Source organism: Natator depressus, chromosome 25 (assembly GCF_965152275.1).
Source record: "Natator depressus isolate rNatDep1 chromosome 25, rNatDep2.hap1, whole genome shotgun sequence".
NCBI classification, from domain to species: Eukaryota; Metazoa; Chordata; order Testudines; family Cheloniidae; genus Natator; species Natator depressus.
In genome coordinates this window covers 11,128,201-11,152,669 of record NC_134258.1, presented here as the reverse complement: position 1 = coordinate 11,152,669, position 24,469 = coordinate 11,128,201, and the positions used below count along the sequence as shown (strand labels likewise).

General features: G+C 41.9%; 1 protein-coding gene and 1 non-coding gene across 3 annotated transcripts in view; both read right to left on the bottom strand.

The window, feature by feature from the left end:
- The window catches only part of PTBP1 (polypyrimidine tract binding protein 1), a 53,684-nt gene extending 39,475 nt beyond the window's left edge, over positions 1-14,209 (bottom strand). The window contains exons 1-2 of one of the 2 annotated variants that reach the window (XM_074939789.1): positions 14,083-14,209; positions 8,463-8,493 (exon numbers count right to left, since the gene is read on the bottom strand). In XM_074939789.1, coding sequence (XP_074795890.1) covers positions 8,463-8,493; positions 14,083-14,090 — 39 coding nt within the window. In that variant the 5' untranslated portion in view covers positions 14,091-14,209. The remainder of the gene's footprint in view (positions 1-8,462; positions 8,494-14,082) is intronic. The other variant, XM_074939790.1, reaches the window with a different exon arrangement.
- LOC141978029 (U6 spliceosomal RNA) lies at positions 544-650 on the bottom strand. The gene has a single exon (XR_012636324.1). It is a non-coding gene; the product is annotated as a U6 spliceosomal RNA (small nuclear RNA).
- Positions 14,210-24,469: the final 10,260 nt, after the last annotated feature.

The following is a 24,469-nucleotide window of genomic DNA, read 5'->3' as shown; positions in this document are numbered from 1 at the left end:
ATTGAAAGAGAAGCAGACCTTAACATTAAGAACATCAGAATGGCCACACTGGGTCAGACTAACAGTCCACCCAGCCCAGTATCCAATCTTCCAACAGTGGCCAGATGCTTCAGAGAGAATGGGCAAAACAGGGCCACTACTGAGTGATCAACCCTGTTGGACAGTCCCAGCTTCTGACAAAGTGGTGCAAGATGATCTTGCGCCAAGCCTAAAGATTGGAATCTCAGCGTTGGATGAGTTCACCTATCAGTGTGGCATCAGATTTTACAAATGAACTGTGATGATAGTACAGGTTGAACACCTCTAATCCAGCACACCCTGATCCAGCATAGGTGCTGACTCTGTGGATGCTCTCCCCTCATAGACTCAGACTATCAGAGTTGGAAGGGACCTCAGGAGATCATCTTGTCCAACCCCCTGCTCAAAGCAGGAACAATCCCCAGTTTTTTTTGCCCCAGATCCCTAAACGGCCCCCTCAAGGACTGAACTCACAACCCTGGGTTTAGCAGCCCAATGCTCAAACCACTGAGCTATCCCTCCCCCCAAAATATGGAACGCTTCACGAATTTGCATGTCATCCTTGCGCAGGGGCCATGCTAATCTTCTCTGTATCATTCCAATTTTAGTGTATGTGCTGCCGAAGCAAGCACTACAAGAGTATCTTGGGCATCAGCAGCCTCGCTGCTTACCAACTCCTCCTCCTCCCTCCCAGTGCTTCCGGAGCACCGCAAACACAGCATTCAAGCTCCAAGAGGGAGGAGGAGGAACTGGAGCCAGCAGTTGGGACCCTGGGCGAGGGGCCGGCAGCCAGGATTCCGTTGACAGCGGGGCCCCTGGATAGTGCGCCATGCTGGGCACAAAGCCTGGGGCAGCTGCAGCACCCCCTGCATCCCTACTCCCCACGCCTATGGAGACCTGCTGGCACTCTGCATTGACCTCCTGTGGTTTGGCACAATCTCTGGTTCGGCACTGGTCAGGTCCTGGGGGTGCAGGACTAGAAAGGTTCAACCTGTACATCAAAGTTGTCTATTTAAAACTTTAGACCAGTAGTTTAAAAACTGGTTTGCTGCCATGATTGCAAAGCATGTGTCAGTCTTCAAACAGTCAAAAATCTAAACTTCAGCTCAGATGTTTCTGGAGGCTTTTCTGACCAACTGAACTCAAAACAAGCGCTTGGCACTCTCTGTAGCTGCTCCGGTGATCTTCAAATTCATCCATAACCACGTGTGTATCATAACTCAAAGCAAGCCTAAACCAACGGTGGTTGTAATGCCTCTTCACTGTTGGCTGCTCTCATGACAGATGTTATTGGCATACAAGTGGTACCACATGGACCTTATTCTTTTAGGCAAAAAAGATTTTTAAAAAAATGCTCACTAGTCCTATTTGAAACACTACTTAATACTACCCTAAGGCATATGTAGATTAGGATAAAAGGTTGGGGTTTTTTTTTTAAAAATTGTAGCTAAAACATTAACACATTTTTAAGACTTGTACCTTTGTCTAGAGAAACCCTTACTGTAGATACAGTTTAACATTAAAAATGGAGTCTAACTCTAGGCTACCTCTAGGGTCCTCTCTGATCAGGCTAGCCCAATTTTGAAGAGATTAAACCACCTATATTAGGTTTTAAGATATATAAATTTTATAAATTATTTAGCTAGTAATTTTAAATACACCCTTTTCATAGTTTAGGCACTGCTATGGTGGTTAGAGCATCAAATTTCTCTAGTGAAGGTCTTAAGAGTTCCTTGAGTTTCTACTTTAGTCACTTAAAAAATTACTTCAGATGACATCTTGCAATTGCTCAAACAAGCTGACCTGAGGTCCTGAATGCAAAACAGTATATAGTTAACAAGTAAACCAAAGCTTTAAAGGGTTTCTGCTTAAAATCTGTTACAAGATTAAGTACACACAGCAACTTGTACAGCTATTAGGGTTTTTTTGTTGGTAGTATCAAAGTATACCTTTTGTCATGCTCTTTACAGTGGTACCACGGCTACTTGCTGCTTCTGCCCCCTTTTAAAATTTAAGCCCCTATTCTATTCCTGTCTCAGTGCAGAAAGTCTTTAGCTTATCACTGAGCTAACAGGAAGTCCCTGCTCCTCAACCCTCTCATCTAGTCTGCCTCTCCCTAACCTTCATTCTCACAAAAAATAGTCTTGACACCTACTATGGAGACACCCTGTAAAACAAACCTGCCCTTTGAGCAAATAAAAGGTGTGGCCATTTTAACTGGCCCAAAATTCCTGTGCTAAAAGTAGCTATGTAAGGTAGTAATTTCTTGCTCTATAGGGTAGTACACACCCCAGCTAATAGCCTTCAGCTATTATATCATGTTCCAGACCACCTACCTAATTTAACCACTTAGTCTTTAAACATCTTGTTGGTCACAATTTGAGAGTGCTTAAAACCAAAAGGTTATGTTTTATATAGCATTAATAGTAAACGCTTAGTACAATTAGTGCTTTTCTACGTGCCAGAAAATAATTGTTAACTGAATGATTCACCTTGCTTAGCAAAAATAAGGAATCACTTGGGAGAGCTTTAACATCTTGTGACTACATGAATTACTCTATAAAATGTCACCGTGTACATACAGTTTAAGGAATGCCTACACAGTTTAGATCAAAGACTAACTTAAAAAGTGCAATTACAAAATAGTGAGAAGGTGTGTCAAAAACATGCTTTGGTAAATACTAGGCAACCGTTAGGTCAGAATTTCTATAAACAAAACATTGTTATGTTAGAGATGAAGATCAATTTCAAATCAGATTGTGATTATGAAGCTGGAAAAGAAGCTGATCACTTTGGGTATCTGTTAACTTAAAATTAGATAAAGCCCCTTTATCCTGGTCTAAGTACACTGATCACAGAACTAGGAGCCAGGAAAACTCATTACTTCTCATTCTACCACAGACACTGACTCCTTTTGTAGCCTTTGGTGAGTCACTGACTATCTCCTCTTCTGTTTCCCTACCTATTAGTGAAAATGATAAATCACAGGAGTGAGGAGAATTACTCAATGTCTGTGAAATACTGTCTCAAGTATTTCTAACTATAATCGCTAGTCTACAAAATAAAATTCAAGTTTCAGATCTGGAGAGATGTTTTCATTTCACCATTTCATCACACGGGGTTTTCTTAAGAATCCCCTTATGGAAAAATAAAGTTAAAGTAGGAACCAGAGCAGGAGCTTACGCAAGCTATGGATCAAGTCATTCTAATTAATTTCTACATAAGAATGAATGAGTAATTGAGTGTAAACTAAGGTTTAGATGGGATTCAAGGCACTTCACAATGATTCACTGGCAGATGAATATGTGCTACCTGGAATCTCTTGCTTACAACCCATAATGCAGGTTGAAGGAATATGTGCAATTGATTGTTGCAAATAAAGCAACAATGTTTGAGTTCCTATACTCTATTAGAGGGAGTTTTCCATTTGCTCATAAAGATGAATAATCTATCCATAAATTGAAGTAGCTGTACATAAAAATTGTATCAGATGACATTCGATTCCTTATGTTCCTTCCACAAAACATGTTACCATTCCTGTTACATACAGCTATTTCCCCTCAATTTCTGATCACCATGCCATTGGGATACTGCCTTTCCTGTGTCCATATTAAACACATGTGGCTTACATGTGTGATCACGCCTGTAACAGCAAGTCCACAAGAGCCAGCTTGTTGCAGCCTTTGAACTAGAGCCATAAGAGGGGACTGGAATTTCCTCACAACATTCTTGGCCTACTGCCTGAAGCCGTAATTACTTGTTCCCATGGCAAAGAGCCTGGCTTGACCACAAAACCACTTCTATGCAGTCAGCCTGTATCATACTCTAACAAAAGTTGTTCTAAAATATTTTAAGAGTTAACTTTGCAGATGCCACTTTTCTGTTTTCAAACTGTATATTTATTTCTAAGGCCACGTGTCTACACTAGGGAACTTACAGTGACAGCTGTACACTGCACCACTAAGATCGCTCGTGTAGCCAGCCACTCTATGCCAACAGGACCCGGAGACATAATAAAACCACCTCAACGACTGGCAGCAGGTATGTCAGCAGGAGCAGCTCTCCTGCTGACATAGCACTATGCACATAAGCACTTATGCCAGCGAAACTTACGCTGCTGAGAGAGGTGTTTTCTCACACCCCTGAGTGACAAATGGTAGTGAGGACATGGCCTCAGGGTCTGGTACTATGGAGTTTTGTGTTTAGGCCTATCCACTATGGAGCTTTACATTTAGGATTATCCAATAGGTAGATATTTTTAAAGCAATTCATTGTTATGAAATACAATACCATTTGTTCTCTTCCCAAAGAATGGTGCATTGGCACAAAATATTAAATCGCCATCATTAATTATTTGTATTACTGTAAGGTCTAGAAATGCCAATTGAGATCGAAGTCCCACTGCATACACTTAATAAAACAATCTAAATAGACAGAACAGAGAGGCTATATTACCCCCATTTCACAGATGGAGAACGGAAGCATGAAGAGATTAAGTGATTCACCCAACATCAAACAGGGAGCCTTTGACATGGCCAGAAAAATAATCCAGCTTGCAGTCCAAATCTAATGTCTCAACCACAATGCCATCCCCTTCCTTTCTTTCCAGATAGCGAGTCAGTTAGGTGAAAGAGGAAGTCTTAAGTAGATCACATGTTTATGGCTGCAGCACTATTTCCAGCAGGGTCTCCAATAATTGCAGGGCTTTGTGAGCAACAGAACAGTAATAAATTTCCTAAACTAGCTGTATCTGCATATTAAGATGTGAAGAAACCCAGAGTTAGGACACGTGATATGTATATTTTAAACCTCTGGACTGGCTAACTTGGACTATGATCCAGAAAATACTCAAGATTATCCAGCACTGCACTAAATCACAATAAAATTAGATTATAGGACTATTATTCTCAAGACTGAAATACTGCTTAGTGTTCTCAACAGCAAAATTACTGAAGGACAATATTTCAAAGACTTCAGAATAATGAAAAAAGAGCCCACACAAGTACCTAAAACAGATTAATTAAGGGTGAAGATGCTTATTCAATTACTGATTTCAGAGTAGCAGCCGTGTTAGTCTGTATTCGCAAAAAGAAAAGGAGTACTAGTGGCACCTTTGTCTCTAAGGTGCCACTAGTACTCCTTTTATTCAATTACTGTGTGCCTGCTGGGCTGGATGAAGTACAGCACACCAGTCTAATCAAAGCACCTGATTTAAAGAACATTAAGTGTGAACACTACAGAAGAGCTGCGTGTAAACTTCTAAAACTTTAGGACTGACAACCTAAAAGGAGTCCTTGTGGCACCTTAGAGTCTAAAATTTATTTGGGCATAAGCTTTCACGCCCAAATAAATTTGTTAGTTTCTAAGGTGTCACAAGGACTCTTTTTTGCTGCTACAGACTAACACAGCTACCACTGAAACCTAAAAGGAGACATCAGGAAAATAACTTGTAACATTTAATTCCCCTATTGTTTTTCCCTCCTTCCACATTAGTCTGCTGGGTTTGTCTTCACTTTTTTCCAGTATATTGACTAACAGTATAGTTCAAGAGATGTTTACCATTCTCTCTCTACAGTGCTGCTTAACAAAAGGACCAAGACTGTCTGGGGAAAAAAAGTCACTACAAATCTATGATCGTTCAAGCTTATAATGAACTGAAAGGAATACGGTTTCTGCCATCTCTGCTCATGCACATCCTTAACGTAATTTGGGCTGATGGGGAGGGAAATCATTTAATACTTCTGATTTAAAAGAAACATATGTATCTAACTCTAATACCCATGCCTATTTAAGAGCACAGCCAGCAAACAATCTCTCAGAACAGTTTTCAGGAATGGATGCTAGTGGTGTAGCTTCTTTCATTCCCAAGTGAATCTTATTCCTATTTTAATCTTTTACAGATTCAATAGTGGTAAATGTCTCAACTGCTGTTCAATTTTATAATTATCCAGTAACTTACAGTAATAAAGAACATCTGTTTGTGAAAGGAGGAAAAAAATGATGTTAATAAAGTGATTGCTAACAATGGATGCCCTAAGAATCACACTTAACAGCTGCAGCAAAGAACAGAGCTTAAACGTTCAAAAAGTATTTCGACAGAAATCCTGCTGAAATGCTTCCAGACTGTATAGAAAGTTTCCTCTGCACAATATTCAGTAACCCAATTACTCAAAAAAACTCACAGGAAGCTAGAATGAAGTGAGGACACTAGTAAGAGCAATTGCAAATGCTGTTGTCAGTTCTTTTAAAGGTAAGTGTGAACTTATTTTCAACTTAAACTATTCTCATACAAGGTTATATGGTTTTTGAGATCTAATGAAATGACTCATTCCTTTGGACATGCTAGTGTGGAATTAGAAGATTACCTATAATAAAGCTGGGGCAAGAGTGGCATTAGCCACAGAAGAAAAGCATTCCATTGCTCTAAAAATAAGACTTTAGAAATTAAATTTAACAGTAAATAACCAAGCACTTATTCTAAAGTCAAAGGCATATTTTGGTGTAATACTACTGAATGTATTGCATTATTTGCTGCGGAAGGTACCCTTCAGACACAACTTTAGGCATGACACTAAACTTATCCACATAGAGGGGAATTTCCAAAGATTTATGAGCAGACAACTTCTTACCCTAGTTCATGTGATTCAATCCTCTCCTCTGCTCCTGTCATCTTCTAAAACCTGAACTGGCTTTCTAAAAGTGGGGTGCCTGACTGACAAGAGGTATTATTTCTGGTGTATACATTTTCCTCTTGTTCTCATCCATCTCTCATGCCCCCTGGCACTTGCAGCATAAAAGCGACAGTAGTTCTGTCTTGTGCTAGAAGTGGAAGTGCTGACGTGTGACTTCTTCCAATCCCCATTTAGATGACAAACCATACCCTCCCCCCTCCTTAAGGAATTAAAATCATGCAACAGATAAGAACTGCATGCCCAAAATGTAACAACACATCCTGAAGTTCTTGCCATCACTGGAGCTTGAAGATCAAAAATTAACATTTCACAACCCTTCTGGGCAAAGGCTTTCCCTTGCATAACTAGAGAGCTTCCTTTGGCTGGAGCATCTTAAATACATTTTAGCACTACAGTAGAATTACGGTGACATCACTAAAAGTTCTACTACATGGAAAGATCCTCCAGGGGTAAGGTAATTGACTGATTCCAGGAAGTCTAACCTATAAGATTCTATTCATCTAATTATAAACCTATCTTGTTAATGTCAAAACTCAGTTTTTTCCTCCCTTGCCCATAAAGCAGCATGGCAACCTATTCAAAATGTGAACGCCTCTCTGTAGCAGATAGACTGAAAGCCAGGATAAATTTGGTCACAGCAGAAACCAGACACTGCCATTTTCATACTTTTTAATAATAAAGTTTTAAATACTGTAGCACAAGTAGTAACCTCTCCCGTATAGATGTTAAACCGATCTCTTCTCCACCTGTCTGCTGCTCAGTGGAATCACACAGAACTTTAACAGACTTGCCCACAGGTATGGCATTACTAGTGTTTAGTTCTGTTCTTTGAATATGAAAGACACTACGCTTTAATAGCTTCCCTGTAGTGCTTTTAGATTTTATGTAGCAAAAATGGCCCTGTGCTTAAGGCAATATATAAAATAGAAAATGAAGTAACATAAGCTACCTGTCTCACCATGAATCTTTAGCTCAGTTTAAATTCTTAGTCCTGTCCCAAATTGAATCATTTCACCGACAGTTCAACTTTTCACATTTGCCACATCTGATGAATCCTTCCAATTTAACTCTTTAAACAATTAAGATTCTGGCAATGAACTAAGATGAGGAGTTCTAGTTTATCCTGAACATTCCAGTTTAGCAGTTCTCAGGAACAAAGTTTCCTCCTTGAGCAGCAGCCTATCACCATACTCCATTGATAAGGAGGCTCCTCCTGTCAGCACTTTGAGTCTCAGGGTTAGGGCTGCACTTTCAAAACCAGACACTAGCAGGGTAAAGGTCATTTACTGTACTCCCAAGAGATAAGAATCAATGGGTAAAATGCTTTTTATTTTAGCAGTAAAAAGATTATTGCAACATCCAACTGAACAGGAGAGCCACAAAAACACGAAGTAAGTTGAGCGTTCTCAATCCAATGAACTGCCAGTTTCTCTTTCAAGATGTATTACCCATTATATGGATACAACACAAGTTTGTCTGAACACCAACATTTGTGTTTTCTGTTTTTAAACATCTCATCTGATAATTACAAGTGTCTTTCTGCCCTCCAACAGCAGAGTAAAAACAAGGCCTTGATTTGAGTAGTAAATACATATGAAAATTAAATAAGCCTTTGGTTAAAAACAATTGAGATGTAGTATAAGAAACAGACCCTTTAAAATTGAAGAGTTAACTTAGATAAGTTTACAACTAACACTAAACTAGGTCAAATACTGAGCAAGTGCAAAAAGAGAAAAAGCAAGAAGTGCCTACCTTTGTACCAACTGTTATATCTTGGACAATGCTGTGGAAAAAAGAAAGAAAAGGATTAAGTTACATAGGTTTGCCACAAATATCCAGCAGTAAGAAAAAAGCTAGTCAAAATGCACCCATCTTCACAAGTGAGCCAAAGACAGTTCATACAAGAAAAAAAAATTGAAGTTGCGGTGAAGACCCAACACCCCGAAGTGTTTATTTCTAACAGTGGAACTTTCACCTTTTTGCCAGTGAACCACAGAAAGGAGTATGCAGGTACCAAAGCCAGTATTCTTCACAGGAACGTAAGAAACAGCATACGACCAAGAGCCAAGTCACAGCAAGAGTGAAGTGTCAAAATTAATCTCCTACAGTCACTAGTATTAACCTATATAGTCCATACAATCCATATCTAGAGCATTCTTAAAACAAAACTTTATACTTAGACTATCAAGCTGGCACGAATATTCAGCAGAATAATTCAAGGGAGCTGACCCGACCCTCAGGGGGCTACCTCTACAAGGATGGGTTAGTAATGCTTCCGGAATTCGCCCAAGAATGGTGCAATACCAATGATGTAAGCAACAGTGGAACTGCTTGCACAGACTAGACAGGCTTTTATACCACTGCCTCATCTAAACCTGAATAAAACAGCCTGTGCATGGTTTACAGTAGCACTTCCACCATAGTGCAGCTCCACTGGTGACTGCAATTATTAGTCTAATAGCAGGACGACAGTTAAAAGTGCTTAGTGAAAACAAAACCTTGGTGACCCCCACATACACCCAAAACAGGATACATTTCCTACAATAACTTCCACCCAGCAAACAAAAACCAACAAAGGTGATTTCCCAGGGTTATATGGATATCAAGAATATTGAGTGTGATAACTGAGGCTATGTCTACACTGCCCACATTACGGCATGCCAGCACGACTAAAGTTTTAGCACTGAAAGTGGCAGTGTAGACAGCTTAAATTTTGTAAGGAACATTAAACTTCATGCATCAGGGCATAAGTTCTTTCAGTATGTTTGAGGTTCTCTAGCACAGGGCTTTTCAAACTTCATTGCACCGCGACCCCCTTCTGACAACAAAAATTATTACACGACCCCCGGAAGGGGGACCAAAGCCCAAGCCCTGCACTGCAGGGCCTGTAACCTGAGCCCCGCCATACAGGGCTGAAACCCTGGGGCTTGGGCCCCAGCAAATCTAACACCAGCCTTGGAGACCCCATTAAAATGGGGTAGTGACGCACTTTGGGATCCCGACACAGTTTGAGAACCGCTGCTGTAGAGTAACTAAGGTACTGAGCTGTAGGAAGTCCAAAATATGGTAAAGTAGTGATGTAAAGGTGGGTGGCACACGTCCACTGACTCTGTAGCCCCATGGTTCCCAAACTAGGGCTGTCGCTTGTTCAGTGAAAGCCCCTGGTGGGCTGGGCTGGTTTGTTTAGCTGCTGTGTCTGCAGGTTCAGCCGACAGCAGCTCCCAGTGGTCGCGGTTTGCCATTCTCGGCCACTGGGAGCTGCAGAAAGCAGCCTGGGCTGAGGGACGTACTGGCCAACGCTTCCTGCGGCCCCCATTGGCCTGGAGCAGTAAACCGCGGCCATTGGGAGCTGCCATCCGCCGAACCTGCAGACACAGCAGGTAAACAAACCAGCCTGGCCCTCTAGGGGCTTTCCCTAAACAAGCGGCACCCCTAGTTTGGGAACCACTGCTGCAGCCCTTCAGGGTACACACCATGCCATGAACCTTGAATTCTTTGTCAGCCTTCCCCAGTACAGGGTACATTGTACAAATACTTGGAATGATAGAGGATCCTGCAGACACAAGCCAATAGGTCTGCAATAACCTACTACTGAATCACAGAAAACAGCTAAAAGTTGGGTTCTACTAAGTCCTGCACAGCAATATGAAAAAACTAACCATAATTGCATTAAGAAACATTTTACCACTCAAAGGGATTTAATTCTACCACAACCTACATTTGCTACATTTTCCCTTGCATGTTAGTAATTTTTCAGGTAACTGACACTGTTCACACTTATTACAAAATCATTCAGGTTCCACCAATTTAAACAATCCCCTGTACTAGCATAAGCCAGCTCAACTTCTCATACTTCTTCCTCAGAACCAGCCTGCCATGTCACCATAACCCAACAATTTAAAGCTGGAGTCACAATCTACTCCAATGGCTGATGCCAGGAAACTACACTATGGTTTCTCTAGCTCAGACTGCTATTAAAAAAAAAGCTCTGTATGAGACTGCAGGATTTTACAATCCCACTGGTGTTCAGAGTCACCACTGAAGACAGATAGGTTTTATTTTATCTTGAGGGGGAGAGCTTTAAAGTGGAGTAATTAAACCCATCTGTACATCAGTGGAAAATCCAACTGAATGCTGTGCACGTAACCACTCCGAAATTATTTAACATACTGGTATTTCTTCAGTTTAAAAAAATACCATTTCTGCCATTCATTCAGAGTGCTTCTTGCACACCTGAATCAAAGAAAAACCGCCCAGAGAGGCAGAAAAATAGTGAGGAGCATCTAAAGTTTCCAAACCTCTCAAAGTTATCCTTGAGCAATTTCTTTTGCTTCCTGTTCCTCTTGAGGGCCTCACACACAGGAAATGTTTTACATAAAGTAGCCTTTACAGGGAATGGTATTTAAAATTATCCAGCAAGAACAGCTTTTTTATTTGCCAAAAACTGTTCCGTTCTGGAACATTTTTGTAAATCTGATAACTAAGGTCACATGATACACACAACATAACAGCTTTTAGACAATTTTTTTTTAAAAAAGAAGAAGTCAATTTTCAGTTTGAATATATGCTTAAACAGCCATTTCTGAAGCAAGTTTCACTGATCCTGGCAACCAAGCCTAAGTTACCAAGTTTTCTCCTAGTTTTTAACAGTACAGGCCACCAATTCCAGCAAAATTTAATTTCACATAGAAAGATTAACATTTCCTTTGGAATGATGGACAGAAAACTGAAAGTAGTGATCTGGGATGACATTCTTTTGGGCCATTTTCTAATATGCAATCTTTGCCATATCAATCTCCCTTGCATGTTTAACAAGACAATTTATACCAAAAACAATTTAAGAAAAAGAATGCAACTAAGCAGGATTGTAAGCATGAGAAATACTGATGAAAGGTCATGGACAGTTAGCTATGCAGAAGTGGAACAATTTCCAGAAGAAACAAACTCCCCACATCTCATCACGAACCCAGCAAACAGCAGCTAGGCTCTGAAAGGAAAGTGAACCATGTCCTGGGATCTTTAACCAACATGGAATAATTAAAATTTTAGGCTTCAGCTCATACTGCCACTTCCACTACAGGATGAAAAGCTACAACTGTCTACATAAATATTTTAGTTTAGATAACCAAGCTAGTTTTGCTACAACGTACCCTGATTAGTAGAAAGAATACTCACAAAAACAATAGCATTTTTTCAAATTAGTTACAGCTGTAAATTATTAAAGGTATAGAAAAAGTTTTATCCCAACTCAACATGTTGAGCAGTTATCTGTTAAAAGTGTAACAAGCTGAACTGAAGTTCCTGAGCAAACGAACGTAGTCTTCATATAAGGAACCAGACTGTGATGCCTTTCATATACATTGCTGTGAATGAAACTTTTTACGAAACCAGTCATTAATTTAGGCTCTCTAATTTAAGGTTTTGGGATACATAAATACTGTCTCTTTGGAAGTGCCAAATATTTTGGGTTGACTGACAGCATTCTTCTCTTTAAAAGTCAGCACACTGCTGTAGTTACTCTTCCAGACAAGGTAAATAAGGCCTCATTTCTGTTAAGTCATGTCTTCAATAAGCACCACATTTTGAAGTGCCTCTAAAATAGATGGGGTGGTCACTAGAGAGAAGCAACATTACTTGGCATTCAAAAGTTGAATCCAGCAAAACTACAGGAGCCACATCATTAGCAAGGCAAGTTTTATCTGGGAAAAGGTTGATAGTTAAACAACAGAAGGGCAAGGAAACACTACCACAAGGCTTGTTGTGTTGTTACAGCTTAACCTGACAGGTTTCAGAGTAGCAGCCGTGTTAGTCTGTATTCGCAAAAAGAAAAGGAGGACTTGTGGCACCTTAGCGACTAACCAATTTATTTGAGCATGAGCTTTCGTGAGCTACAGCTCACTTCATCGGATGCATTCAGTGGAAAATACAGTGAGGAGATTTATATACACACAGAACATGAAAAAATGAGTGTTTATCATGCACACTGTAAGGAGAGTGATCACTTAAGATGAGCTATTACGGGGGGGGGGGGAGAACCTTTTGTAGTGATGATCAAGGTGGGCCATTTCCAGCAGTTAACAAGAACGTCTGAGGAAGGGGGGGGAGGGGAGAGGGATAAACAAGGGAAAATAGTTTTACTTTGTGTAATGACTCAACCACTCCCAGTCTCTATTCAAGCCTAAGTTAATTGTATCCAATTTGCAAATTAATTCCAATTCAGCAGTCTCTCGTTGGAGTCTGTTTTTGAAGTTTTTCTGTTGAAGAATAGCCACTTTTAGGTCAGAAATCGAGTGACCAGAGAGACTGAAGTGTTCTCCGACTGGTTTATGAATGTTAAAATTCTTGACTGAGATGCCCAGGTAGCAGGGCAAGGGGAACCATACTTCCACTAAATTCCCTAACTATGCCCGAAGGCATTCAAGCTCCTCAAAGCCTAGCGTGAGCGTGTATACGCCAAATTACACTTCAAAACGCGTTTGTGAAAGGCCAGGACAATGGCAGCGCAACCCATGACTGAGGCAGCTCTGGGTGCGCCCAAAGCCACAATCTTGCCGCCTGCGAGAGTCCCCGCCCGGCACAATCTTGAGCGATTGCTACTCCTAAGGTGAGTGGGTGCATGTTGCAGCGCTTCCCAGGCACCTCCCCAAGCAGACGCTACGGCCCACACCCAGGCAATTTACAGGAAACATGGCAACCCTCCTCCCACTCCGCGACCGCACGGGGGAGTCTGGATTCTTTTGGGGAAGGGGGGAGAGAAGAGCCTTCCCGAGGGGCACGGAAAGGGGGTTCCACAAGGGGTGAGCGCGCGTGCCCGCCCCCAGGTGCGCGGACCAGGGCAGGGCCCAGCCACGCGCAGACGGGGAAGCCAGTATCATGTGCCTGTGTCTTCGGACGCACTGGGAGTTGGAGGGGAGGGGGGGAGTTAACGCCCGGGCAGCTGAGCACGAGGCGGCTGGAGACACCCGGGGGGGGGGGGGGAAGAGAGCAGGGAAGTTCCGAGCGCGCGCGGCTCCGAACGCCGGAGCGGCCGCACGAGGCCCCGCGCGCTCCCCCCGGCCTCGCCTCACTTTCGGAGCGGAGGCAGCGGGGGGGGACCGCCCCACCCCCTTACTGCGGCCCCACACGGCGACACAGGGGCCCGGGGCGGAAGTAGGAGGCGGCGGCGGCGACGGAGGGGATCCAGCCGGGCACTCCCCCCGGGCCACAACGGACCCCTCTCAGGTAACCCTCCCCCCACACGCTCGCCGCCGCCCCCGCAGGTAACGCCCGAGCCCCCTTAGGAGGTCCTGAGTTCTCTCACGGCCCAGTGAGGGCTCAAACAACTCCCCTCCTGTCTCCGCCCGTAGCAGGGCCCGGCCCAGCGGGGACTCACCCGTCCATTGCACAGAGAGGAGACCCGCAGGGAACGGAGTGGAGGCGCCGGAATAGCAGGAACGAACCCAACGGCTCCGTGTTATAGACTCACAAAATGGCGGCGCCGTCCGGCCCGCCTCACCCGCGCCAACACCCCATTGGCTGCCGCCGTTGTCGGCCTGACGACACAGGCGGGGATCACTCGCCTCAGGGGGCGGGGCCGGGGGCGGCTGCTGCGAAGTCTATTGGCTGCAAGGGAGGCAGGGGGCGGGATGAAGAGTGGGTGCGCGGCGAGATTGGATGAACGGCCGGCATTGTGAAGGGAAGCCATTTTGAGAGCGGGTAGGAAGCCCAATGGCCCCACTGAGTAGCCATCTTTAATAGGGTCAAAGAACGGAATAATCACGCTGGGCAGCCATCTTGAGTATGGGCAAGATCTCCAACGCGCCTGTTGGGTTGTCATATTAAATATGGGTACGCATGCAGTGGGTGGCCATCTTAAATATGGGGAAACAGTCCAAAGACCGCGCTAAGCAGCCATAGTGAATGTGGGCAAGGAAGCCCCAAAAGGCCTCACTCCCTGGACAGGCAGCCTGAGTGTGGACAGGAAGCTAGAAGGAACATGTGCTTGTTATAAAAGTACGTTGTAACTACTTAAATATTTAGCACATTTTGTCATTTGGGGATTTTTTTTAAAATGCAGTTCATTAACATTTACGAATACATCAAATTGTTTTACTTTTTAAAAATGATATAATAAAATCAACCTTATTTTAACTGGAGTTGGTGGTTTGGGGAGAAAATTATTCTGTGTGTCTGTGAGAGCACAATAATATTTAATGAAAGAGATAAAGAACTCTATCTGCTCTGTCCAGACATTAGGATTCTCTTCATAAGAGTCAGGATCGCACCAGCTTTCTTGACCAAAATCTCCCCTATTGTTACCCCCACCCACCCATCCATCCATCATGGGTTGCATGGATTAGTTCAGTGGTTCTCAGACTGTGGGTCAGGACCCCAAAGTGGGTCACAACCCTCTTTTAGTGGGGTCACCCGGGCTGGTGTTAGACTTGCTGGGAGCTGGGGCTAAAGCTGAATCCCAAACCTCACCGTGCAGGGCTGAAGGCCAAGGGCTTCAGTCCTGGGTGGTGGGGCTCAGATTACAGGTCCCACATCTGGGGCTGAAGCCATTGGGCTTCGCCTTTGGTGCCCCCGCTTCGATCGGTAGGGATCAGGCTCTGGCTTAGGCCCCCCTGCCCGGGGCAGCGGGGCTCGGATGGGCTAAGGCTCGGTTCCCCTCCTGGGGTCGTTTAGTAATTTATTTTTTTGTCAGAAGGGGGTTGCGGTGCAATGAAGTTTGTGAACCCCTGAATTAGTTGATGCTTTCCGCTCCAGAGGTAGCTGTCTTTCAGTCATGCTGTGTGTATTTAGGCCCCACTCCTTCAGAGAGATTCATGCAGATAGCTGCTTGTTCCCAAATGGAGTCCCACTGTAAGATTTCTAGGACAGGCATTGTATTTTTACTTTGTCCCTATGCAGCTCAAAGGGGACTCTAATCAGGTCCTCTAGTGCTTACTGTAATTCAAATAATAATAACTCCTCTTCCCCCTTACTAACCTGTTTATGGTGCACCATAGTTATTTGGTTTTCCTTTCTCTAGCTTGTTTTGCTGTACAGCAGTACGCTTCCTTAGACACAATGATAATTTTCTGCTTAAAATGGATAAGGTCTGTTCATCTGGAATTCTAGCAGCAATTCACTTTCATTGTTCTTATTTGTAATAATCCCATCTCTTAACCACTGCCACATCCTTCAATAAAGGCTGAGAGCTCACTGAAAACCCCTTTTGCAGCACTGAATGAAATGCTCCATCCACCCTGGGATCAGAGCTGCACTGGTTACAACTGTGTTTGAAAGGTTGTTGTAACTTACATGTTTCTGATCGCCATGTAGACAGGATCTTTAGTATGACATGTTTCCTTCTCTTCCTGGGCCCACCATAGAAATTTTTCTTTAAAACGTCCCACCTTTGCACTTCCACCAGCGTAGCTTCATTGGTGGTAGCAAAATGGAAGCACCTCGGTAAAAGAGTGCAGGTGACACAGTGGTAGAAACACCTAAACCCTGTCTACAGTAGCCATCCCATCATTGTTACCACTGGTGGATCTGTAATGACAGAAGATATATAGATATAGATATATAAAAATAATAGACTAGCATAGATTTGGAGGCAAATCCTTCAGGCTGCTGATTCCATGTAGCTTCAGGCAACTTGATCAGTTATACCATAAGTGCATTTCTTAGGCTAAGGCTTTACTGCTGCCAGATTGAAAGAAAGGTAAAAAAAAGTTGTGAAAGTGTTGGAACATACCATCACTTTTCCTCACACATGGATCACCGTGTTGATTGCTGCTCTTGAGGTGGGGAAAAGGTAAGTTCTTACCTTTTCATACTTATTTGTATTAAATAGTGCCTAATGGCCTCAACCAAAATCAAATCCTGTTATGCTAGGTGCTAAAAATAAGAAGCACAGACTGTGCTCCAGAGAGTTTACAATCTAACATGACAAAGGCCTGATCTACATCTAAAATGTAGGTCAATCTAGGTTACTTCACTCAGAGCTGTGAAAAATTTCACGCCCTATGCAATGTAGTTAGGTCAACCTGACCCCCACTGTCGATACAGCTACGTTGATGGAAGAATTCTTCCAACTTCCACCTCTCTAGGGTGGTGGATTTATTACAGTGACAGAAAAACCCCTTCTATCTCTGTAGTGTCTAGACTCCAACTCTGCGGCTGTGCCACTGTAGTGCTTTTAGCATAGACATATCCAAGGGATGGGGGGAAAGAAAGGATTATCATCCCCATTTCACAATATGGAAAGATGTGGAAGCAACAAATTAGCAAGTGAAATTTAATTAGCACTAAATCCACTGATTAATTATAAAAAATAAACCCAATCTACTGACAACTATTAAAATTACAAATCAATTTATACCATATGCAGATATCCCACTTATTTTGAACAAAAATAGGCACTCAACATCAAGGAACTATTGCTTGTGCAAGCCATCTTTCGTATGGTCGTGATGTGGTTTATAAAAGACAGAAAGAATGAATGAAATGTAACTGAAACTTATTATTTAATGTCATGCACACCTCTTCAGATTTCCCGTAAATATATCAGATAAACAGATTTTCAGATTGAGCAATATTTTACCAGATTTCTTCCTACAGCGCTTGATTGTGGACAACATAAAAGGACGTCTGATTTTGAAGTGTCCTAGGTTACTCAGCTACTCATTTGTTCAGTCCTGTGTGCACTGGTAAGGGTGTTGCTCAGGTAATAAAGTTACTCAGTTAATTTTTAAAAATTCTTTTTTTATCATGTCTTTTCCTTTTGACAGAGAAAATTAGTGCATTTAGTAAATATACCATCTGGCAATATACAATTTTTCTTTGGAGCGAACATGATGCATTTAAAAAAAAAATCCATTCCCTTGGAAACAATGGAAAAAGGACTTGCCTCACCTTCCTTCCACCAAAAACAAAAAACAGCCACCCAACTGAAAATGGGCTAAATTCCAGCATGATTCAGCCTCTTTTGTACAAGCTAGCAGGGAGCCCTGCCTGATTTACAGAGCCTCTCCCTGACCCCCAGCCCTGCAGCTGAAGGTTCTTTGGGAGACACACCCAGGTTTTTTTCCCCTTTTAAAACCTTTACTGTATGTGTTATCTTCTGTTGAGTTTAACACATTCTGCACAGGTTTCAGAGTAGCAGCAGTGTTAGTCTGTATCCGCAAAAAGAAAAGGAGGACTTGTGGCACCTTAGAGACTAACGAACTTATTTGAGCATAAGCTTTTGTGAGCTACAGCTCACTTCATCAGAGAAACTTTCCCTGCCTCTCTCTCTGTGTATTTTTTAAAATGGTTTTCAAGCTGAAAATGCTTTGTGCAGGTAATTTTTCCATGCAGTTCTTTTCTGTGAAAACCAGCAGCCCTCATGACCTTGCTTTCCTGACAGCCTCTTCTGCTTTTCAAGATAAATGAAAACAAACAATTTTTCTCTCTCCAAGAAGGTCGTCTGTGTTCAAATATACTGTACACAATGATAATAATGTGCTAAATAATTTTTTATTGAAAAAAACAGTCACTTTCTATTTTTCCTTGTTTATAATAGTTTCTTGGGTCCTGATCCTGCAAACATGTATTTGTATAACTTTACTGCTGTGACTAGTCTCATTGAAATCAATGGAACTAGTCACAGTAGTCAATGGGGGTGGGAGAGTGTGCACCAGTGTGGATGCGTGTTTGCAAGTGTTTGAAGGAATGAGGCCTTCGACCTTTTTTAAAATCATCCCCAAGGCACTTCTGTCCTTTTGCCAAATGGCAAAACATGGTCCCCTTCTTTTTTAAAAGTGATCTGCAATTAACATGGCTGTTTTGTTTTAAACAAAATTTGCAACTTTTGCAGCAACTTAAGATGCCAGAACATTCTCTTGTGCATTGTTCATGATATCACAGCGCAGCTCTGGAAATCCTTAGGCTAGATAGACCTAGTGGAGCGAGCACTCCCTGTTGTATAAGTATCTTTGTATTGCTGTCAGTCCTGCTAAAATTCCCCTTGTGTTTGATTTTTTTTTTTTAACATATTTCTCAGATACGGATTCAGAAGCAACCTAGGTAGTTAGAAACTGGAGGATTTTCCCCATTGGTTCAAACAGTTTGGGGATACAGAAGCATTAAAAATGAAAATAAATTCAATTAGTGGGCTTGCATTCTGTAACTGTATCTTACAAGTAGCAACAGTGTATTACTAAATAAATTGGGTTTGGAATTGAGACCTTTAAATTGATATTAAGTTTCAATGAGGAGTGAATTTTTTATAACCAGGTTAAGAACTCCCTAAAATAGACTTTTATAATGGAATTGCTTTGTTGGCACAGCCAAATGCTGGTACTTCCTGCTACTTGTCTTTCAGGGATCAGTTAATAATAGCATTGCTAAAGCCCAACTTAACTTGCAATATTGTGGAAATTGTGGATTCCGCAATATTAGGCTTCCACCGCAATTTTGACAGCAGGAGCCCCTGCCAGCTGACAGTGGGAGCCCTGGCCACCTGGAGTCTGAAAGCGGGAGCCCCTGTTGTCAACCCCAAGCCTCCACTCTCAGGCCTAGGCCCCCACTCTCAGCCCCAGGTGGCTGACAGCAGAAGTCCCCACTCAGCCCTGGCCACCCAATCTGAGCCCTGGGCAGCCAACAGCAGGATCCCTGGCTCTCAGCCCCAAGCGGCCGACAGTAGAAAATCATAGAAAAGTAATAATAGACTTTATTACCCCAAATAATAAGGTCCATTATTACTTTTCTCCAATTTTCCAAGGTTTGTCCACAACTCAGCTGTAATTTTTTGACAATCATCTCACAATTCAAGTAGGACCTTAAGTATTGTACTACCCAAGCACTATTCATGAAATGTCTGTCAGTGTTTCCATTATAAATTTTGGTTTTTGGATTTTAATGTGATAACTGTGTCAAATCAAACCTAGATATAATTTATATGCATAAAACTGAACGAATGAAAATTCCATGTTTAACTACAGAATTTAGTGATTATTTCTCTTTCCCTCTTTTTAATCTATTAGAAACTGAGAGAGTGCTATCTGTCTAAGCCAGTAGTTTTTAACCACCTCTAAGGGGGCTATGAAAGGCTGTCATTACCACAGAACAGTGGTTTGCAACCTGTGGTATTCGCAGACTTTGTCTATGATTTCCAAAGGGGTCCGGACGTACATTGATACAAAATATTTTAGGGGTCTGCAAATGAAAAAAGGTTGAAAACCACTGGTCTATGCTATTCCAGTCTTTATCAGTTCATGTTGTTTCAGCTCTTTCCTGTCTTCATTGCTCCTCTTGGATGCATTTGGGTGACTCATTTCCTTTGCAGAATGAACCAGCCATTTCCTGGTTATTGAATTCAGGAACTTCTACCACTCAGCTCTAAGTTTCTGAGTGGGTTGATCTAATGTTTGGTCAGACCCCCTCCAAGTTAGGTTGGAACTGTGAATGTTGATTTCAATGTTATGAAAGGGTAATATTGCCAGACTGTCACAATGTTGCTTTGGGATCATTAGTATGCCCTCTTCAGTCTGGGTTTCAGTATCCTTTTTTGTGTGTTGAAATTAAAATAATTCCATAGATCCAAATTTAATGGTACTATTCTTTAGTGCACTAGAACCAAAACCTTTTCTTAATTTCGTCCAATAATTTTCAATGCATGCAAATAGGACATTTAAAAAGATATGATGTGCCAAATTCATCCACAGGATAATGGCATTGAAGAAAATGAAATTACAGGAGGTATCTGGCCCAATGACTTTTTGATTATTTTAATAAATGGCAGCAAGGTTATGTGCACAGGAATTAATTTTGTTATTGACTAGTCCAGATCATAGAGATATTGGTTTTCATATTAGATATGGACCAGTATATCTCTTCTGTTTGACATTGTTCTTTTTTTTTAATTTTGTTTTCATAATTTTAACTCATCTCCATCCCCACACCCTTAATTTCCTGCAAAACTATTTCCCAGTTTTTCATCTTAGTGGAACCCTGTAACTGTGTTGTGGAAAGCTACCTTGGGCAAAAAAAATGTCTTATTCTAGAGGCTGGCCTTGCGATGGTGACCCAATTTACAGTAGTGTTCTACCCAGCCTGCAGCATCTCAACTCTTTAAAAAAATGCCTTGTTGCTACAAAGCAATTTGCTCCTATGTATCCTTCTCCCATGATTTTGTTTGAATAGTCCTGTTTACTTGCCTGTCATACATCTGTTATGTGCTGAAGGAAATTAAACAATAGGATTGTTGGGTTAGGGATACGGCCCCTTTTGAGTTTGCATATAGCACATGCTGTGTGGATTATCACTGAATAATTCATACCCTTAATGATTGATTCTTGCACAAGAGCTGGATACCTCCTCTGTGACTTTCCATTAACTGTAATAGAATATATTGTACAAGTACCCACAGCAGCCCTTGTCTTCTATTCATTAGCACTCAAAATGTGGTATATATCAAACATACTTCAGCTACTTAGAGCAGGTGTGTGTGCGCAAAACCGCTCCTTTACTATTTAGTAATATTTGTACTCGGCCATGAATGGGAGCGCATTCTGCTCCAGTGCCAGAGCTAACCAAAGTCAGGCCAAATAGAAGGAACTATAATATTTTTATATTATATACACTATATTCTAATTCCCGGTCTTTCTTCAGTAAGGAAGGTGGGTGGGTATTTCATCACGCCCTTCTCAATGGTATAACTATGAAAGGTGCGCCAGCAAGGTTAGTAGAAAATCATGAACATAAAAAAAACCTTTGGCTTCTGTGATTTTTAAATTGTGGAAATGCCTTTCAGCAGAATTAAATATTTTGTCTAAAAAAAAAAAAATTTTTAGTTTCTGCCTTTTTCCATTCCAGAGTAACAGGTCCTAACTTGGCCAATATAAACACAGCAATGTGTTGCTTCCCAGCCTTGCAGGAAATTCTCTGATCAAATAGCAACAGCATGAACTCATCCATTCCTTGCCTTGTTCAATGCAATTGGACTACTCTTAGTAGTAGTTACTATCCCAGTAGAAAGTGTTTGCAGGATTGGGCCCTAACTCCCTAGGAATCCACTATCCCTTGCACATGATTTAGACAACGCATCTGAAGTCCATTTGTCCACGAAGCATGAGATATGCAGTTGTGCTGAAGCTAGGTTTCCCATCCCACAACCAGTACAACCACCGTTAGGTTGATCTGCATTAAGTTTCTTAATTGTTTACCCTTTAGTCCCCTGAAAAAGCATGACTTTTGTTCTTGGAATAGACCCCACAGCATAATTAAAAATGTCAAAAATGCTTGAGAAACTGTTCTAAGTTGCTAAAAATGAATGTGAATGTCTTCCCTGCAATCCCTGTGTCTTTCCCTTACCCTGGCCTCAGCTTTACAAAGTGGTTTGTTTCCAACCCCGCAGCATAGTTTGCATTCCACAGTCAAGAATGAACATTTATTTATACAAACATCCATCCTTGCAAGCACATCTCAGTGTACTATCCTAAGGCAGAGCAATAAACATTTTTCTTTATGTTCTCCTTTGCATAGCTGCATTGCTAGACATTTTATCAGGAGGCAATTCTTCAATTAAAGATTAGCACAGTTCAGTCACTTCCACATGGCTGCAAATCTGTTAAAAATGAAAGAGCATTCTGGTCTATTTCCCTACACCCATTATAGTTTTAGTACCCTCTAATGATGGTGCCAGTTTTTTGTTTGTTTTTTTTAAATAAAGGAAAGTCTTGGTGCAGGTTAGGATCCCAGTGTCTCTGTGTATCTTGCAGAAACTCAAGCCCCAGAACCCTAGGCTTGTTTGTTCTCAGTCATTCTGAGAACCCAGTTTTCCCCAAACCTCTTAGCAGGCCATGGAGGTGTATTAATTATTTCAACACTTGAATGCACAAGCTGACAGTGTGAAAGTGATCAGAGTGGTAGATGAAACAGCATCTGGCCATCACTGAGAAGGATAACACAACTCAGAGTTAAAGCTCATACATTGTTTCTTTGGGTTCTCCATCTCTCACCTGTCAGATGGCAGTATCATTCACCGAAATGCTAGCTCATCACCTGTGTGCTTGTGACAGCAGGTCAGCACCCCTTGCATCTGCTGTTTAACTGGGGATTACACAGATGCTAGATGACTACAACAGGCAAATTTCAAGATCTGAATGCAGCAAATGTAAATGAAACTGGGGCCCTGTACAGAGAATTTCTTTATTTTGTGCCTTTATAGACAAACATATCTGCAAGCTACTCACTATCTTGTGTAAAGATGTCAAAACTTGCCCTAACCATGAGCCAAATTCTGCTCTTAGTTGAACTAATTAAGAGAAGAACTTGGTTCCATCTCTTTTAAATTTAAATCCTCCAACGAATTTGATCAATCATGGCTTGATTGGGAACTTTCTTATCAGCATTTCTGAAGCAGCCTTTGAAAACAGTATGTATTTTGGATTTTTTAAAATGATGTCTCAAGTATGTAGGCGGAATATTGTTAAAACGCAAGAGGTAAGTGAAATTTATTTTTAAAAATACACGCTTTCAGAAGGAGAGTACTGGCACCTTTCTTAATATGTTTCACAACCAGAGACTGATGAACTGTTCTAATGAATGAACTCTGAGGATAAGTTTTCTCTGACTGTATTCACTGAATCATTATTGGTCTTTTTATGGATGTGATTTATTAGATTTTTAATAACTACACTGTTGCAAGGCTTGCAAATGCACATTCCATTGCTGTGGTATTAGGGCTAAATCCTGCCCTTCCTTACCCTAATTACATTTTTATCATAACTCACCCATAACACGCAAGGCTGCGTACTGTGGTCTGCAGGGGTGTGGTATGCAGGAAAAGGGGTAGGCTAGGTTCTGACTAAGTAGATCATATGCTGCCATCAGCAACAACATGTGTTCGGAGACATCCTGCCCTGGTGGGGCAGAACAACTTCATGCTGAACGTGTAGCTGGCAATTCACCACTACCCCCCCTCCACCAGATTCATTCTGGGTAGGATTTAGTTCTAAGCTTGCAAGTTATAATGCACGTCCTGGAGCACACACTACATAGTTGCACAGCTGTGTGAAGAGTTCTCATATGGCTATTTAATATTTGCCATGAAATTATATCAACAAAGTTATGATCAGACACTTTAGTTCCATCAAAGGAGGTCTCCCATTTATCTAAGGTACTTATATGCTCTCTCATCACCATAGTATCTAAGCACCTCATAAGTTACTGAATTATGTAATGCAACACACTGAATCATCTTTATGTTGTGTGCAGAAACTACTCTCCATCAAAATGAAGTCGGATCGCCTTTCTCTTAGGGATAAATACTGACAGCATCTTTTGCGAGAGTAAATGGCAGGGGAGCTCTGTACCCCCCCACACTGGGGCTCTGTACTGCCCTGAGTAATCCTGAGGATGGCTAGGCAGGCATAGAAAGGGCATGGAGTAGACCCATAAATTCCTGGATGGGGTGGGGAGCTCATGCCAGTGATCTCCCATGCCCACCTGATGACTGGGATCCTGGTGCCCTCTCTCTTCCTTGTACAAGTCCTATGGAGGCTGCTCTAAGCCTGAGGCTGTAGTAACCCCTGTGGAGCTGCCATGGGAGATAAAAGGAGAAATTAAGTGGTCCCCACAGGGAGGTGTGGGTGGGGTGGTCTATGCCAGCCCCCTTCATTCTATTGTCCAGGCTACAGAGAGGTCTTTGCCCTGTTTGGAAGCAGTCAGCTGGCACTGTTGTGAGAGTTGTATAGCTCCTTTAAGCTTCCCTGCAGAGTCAGGGATGCTCAGTGCATGTGCTAATG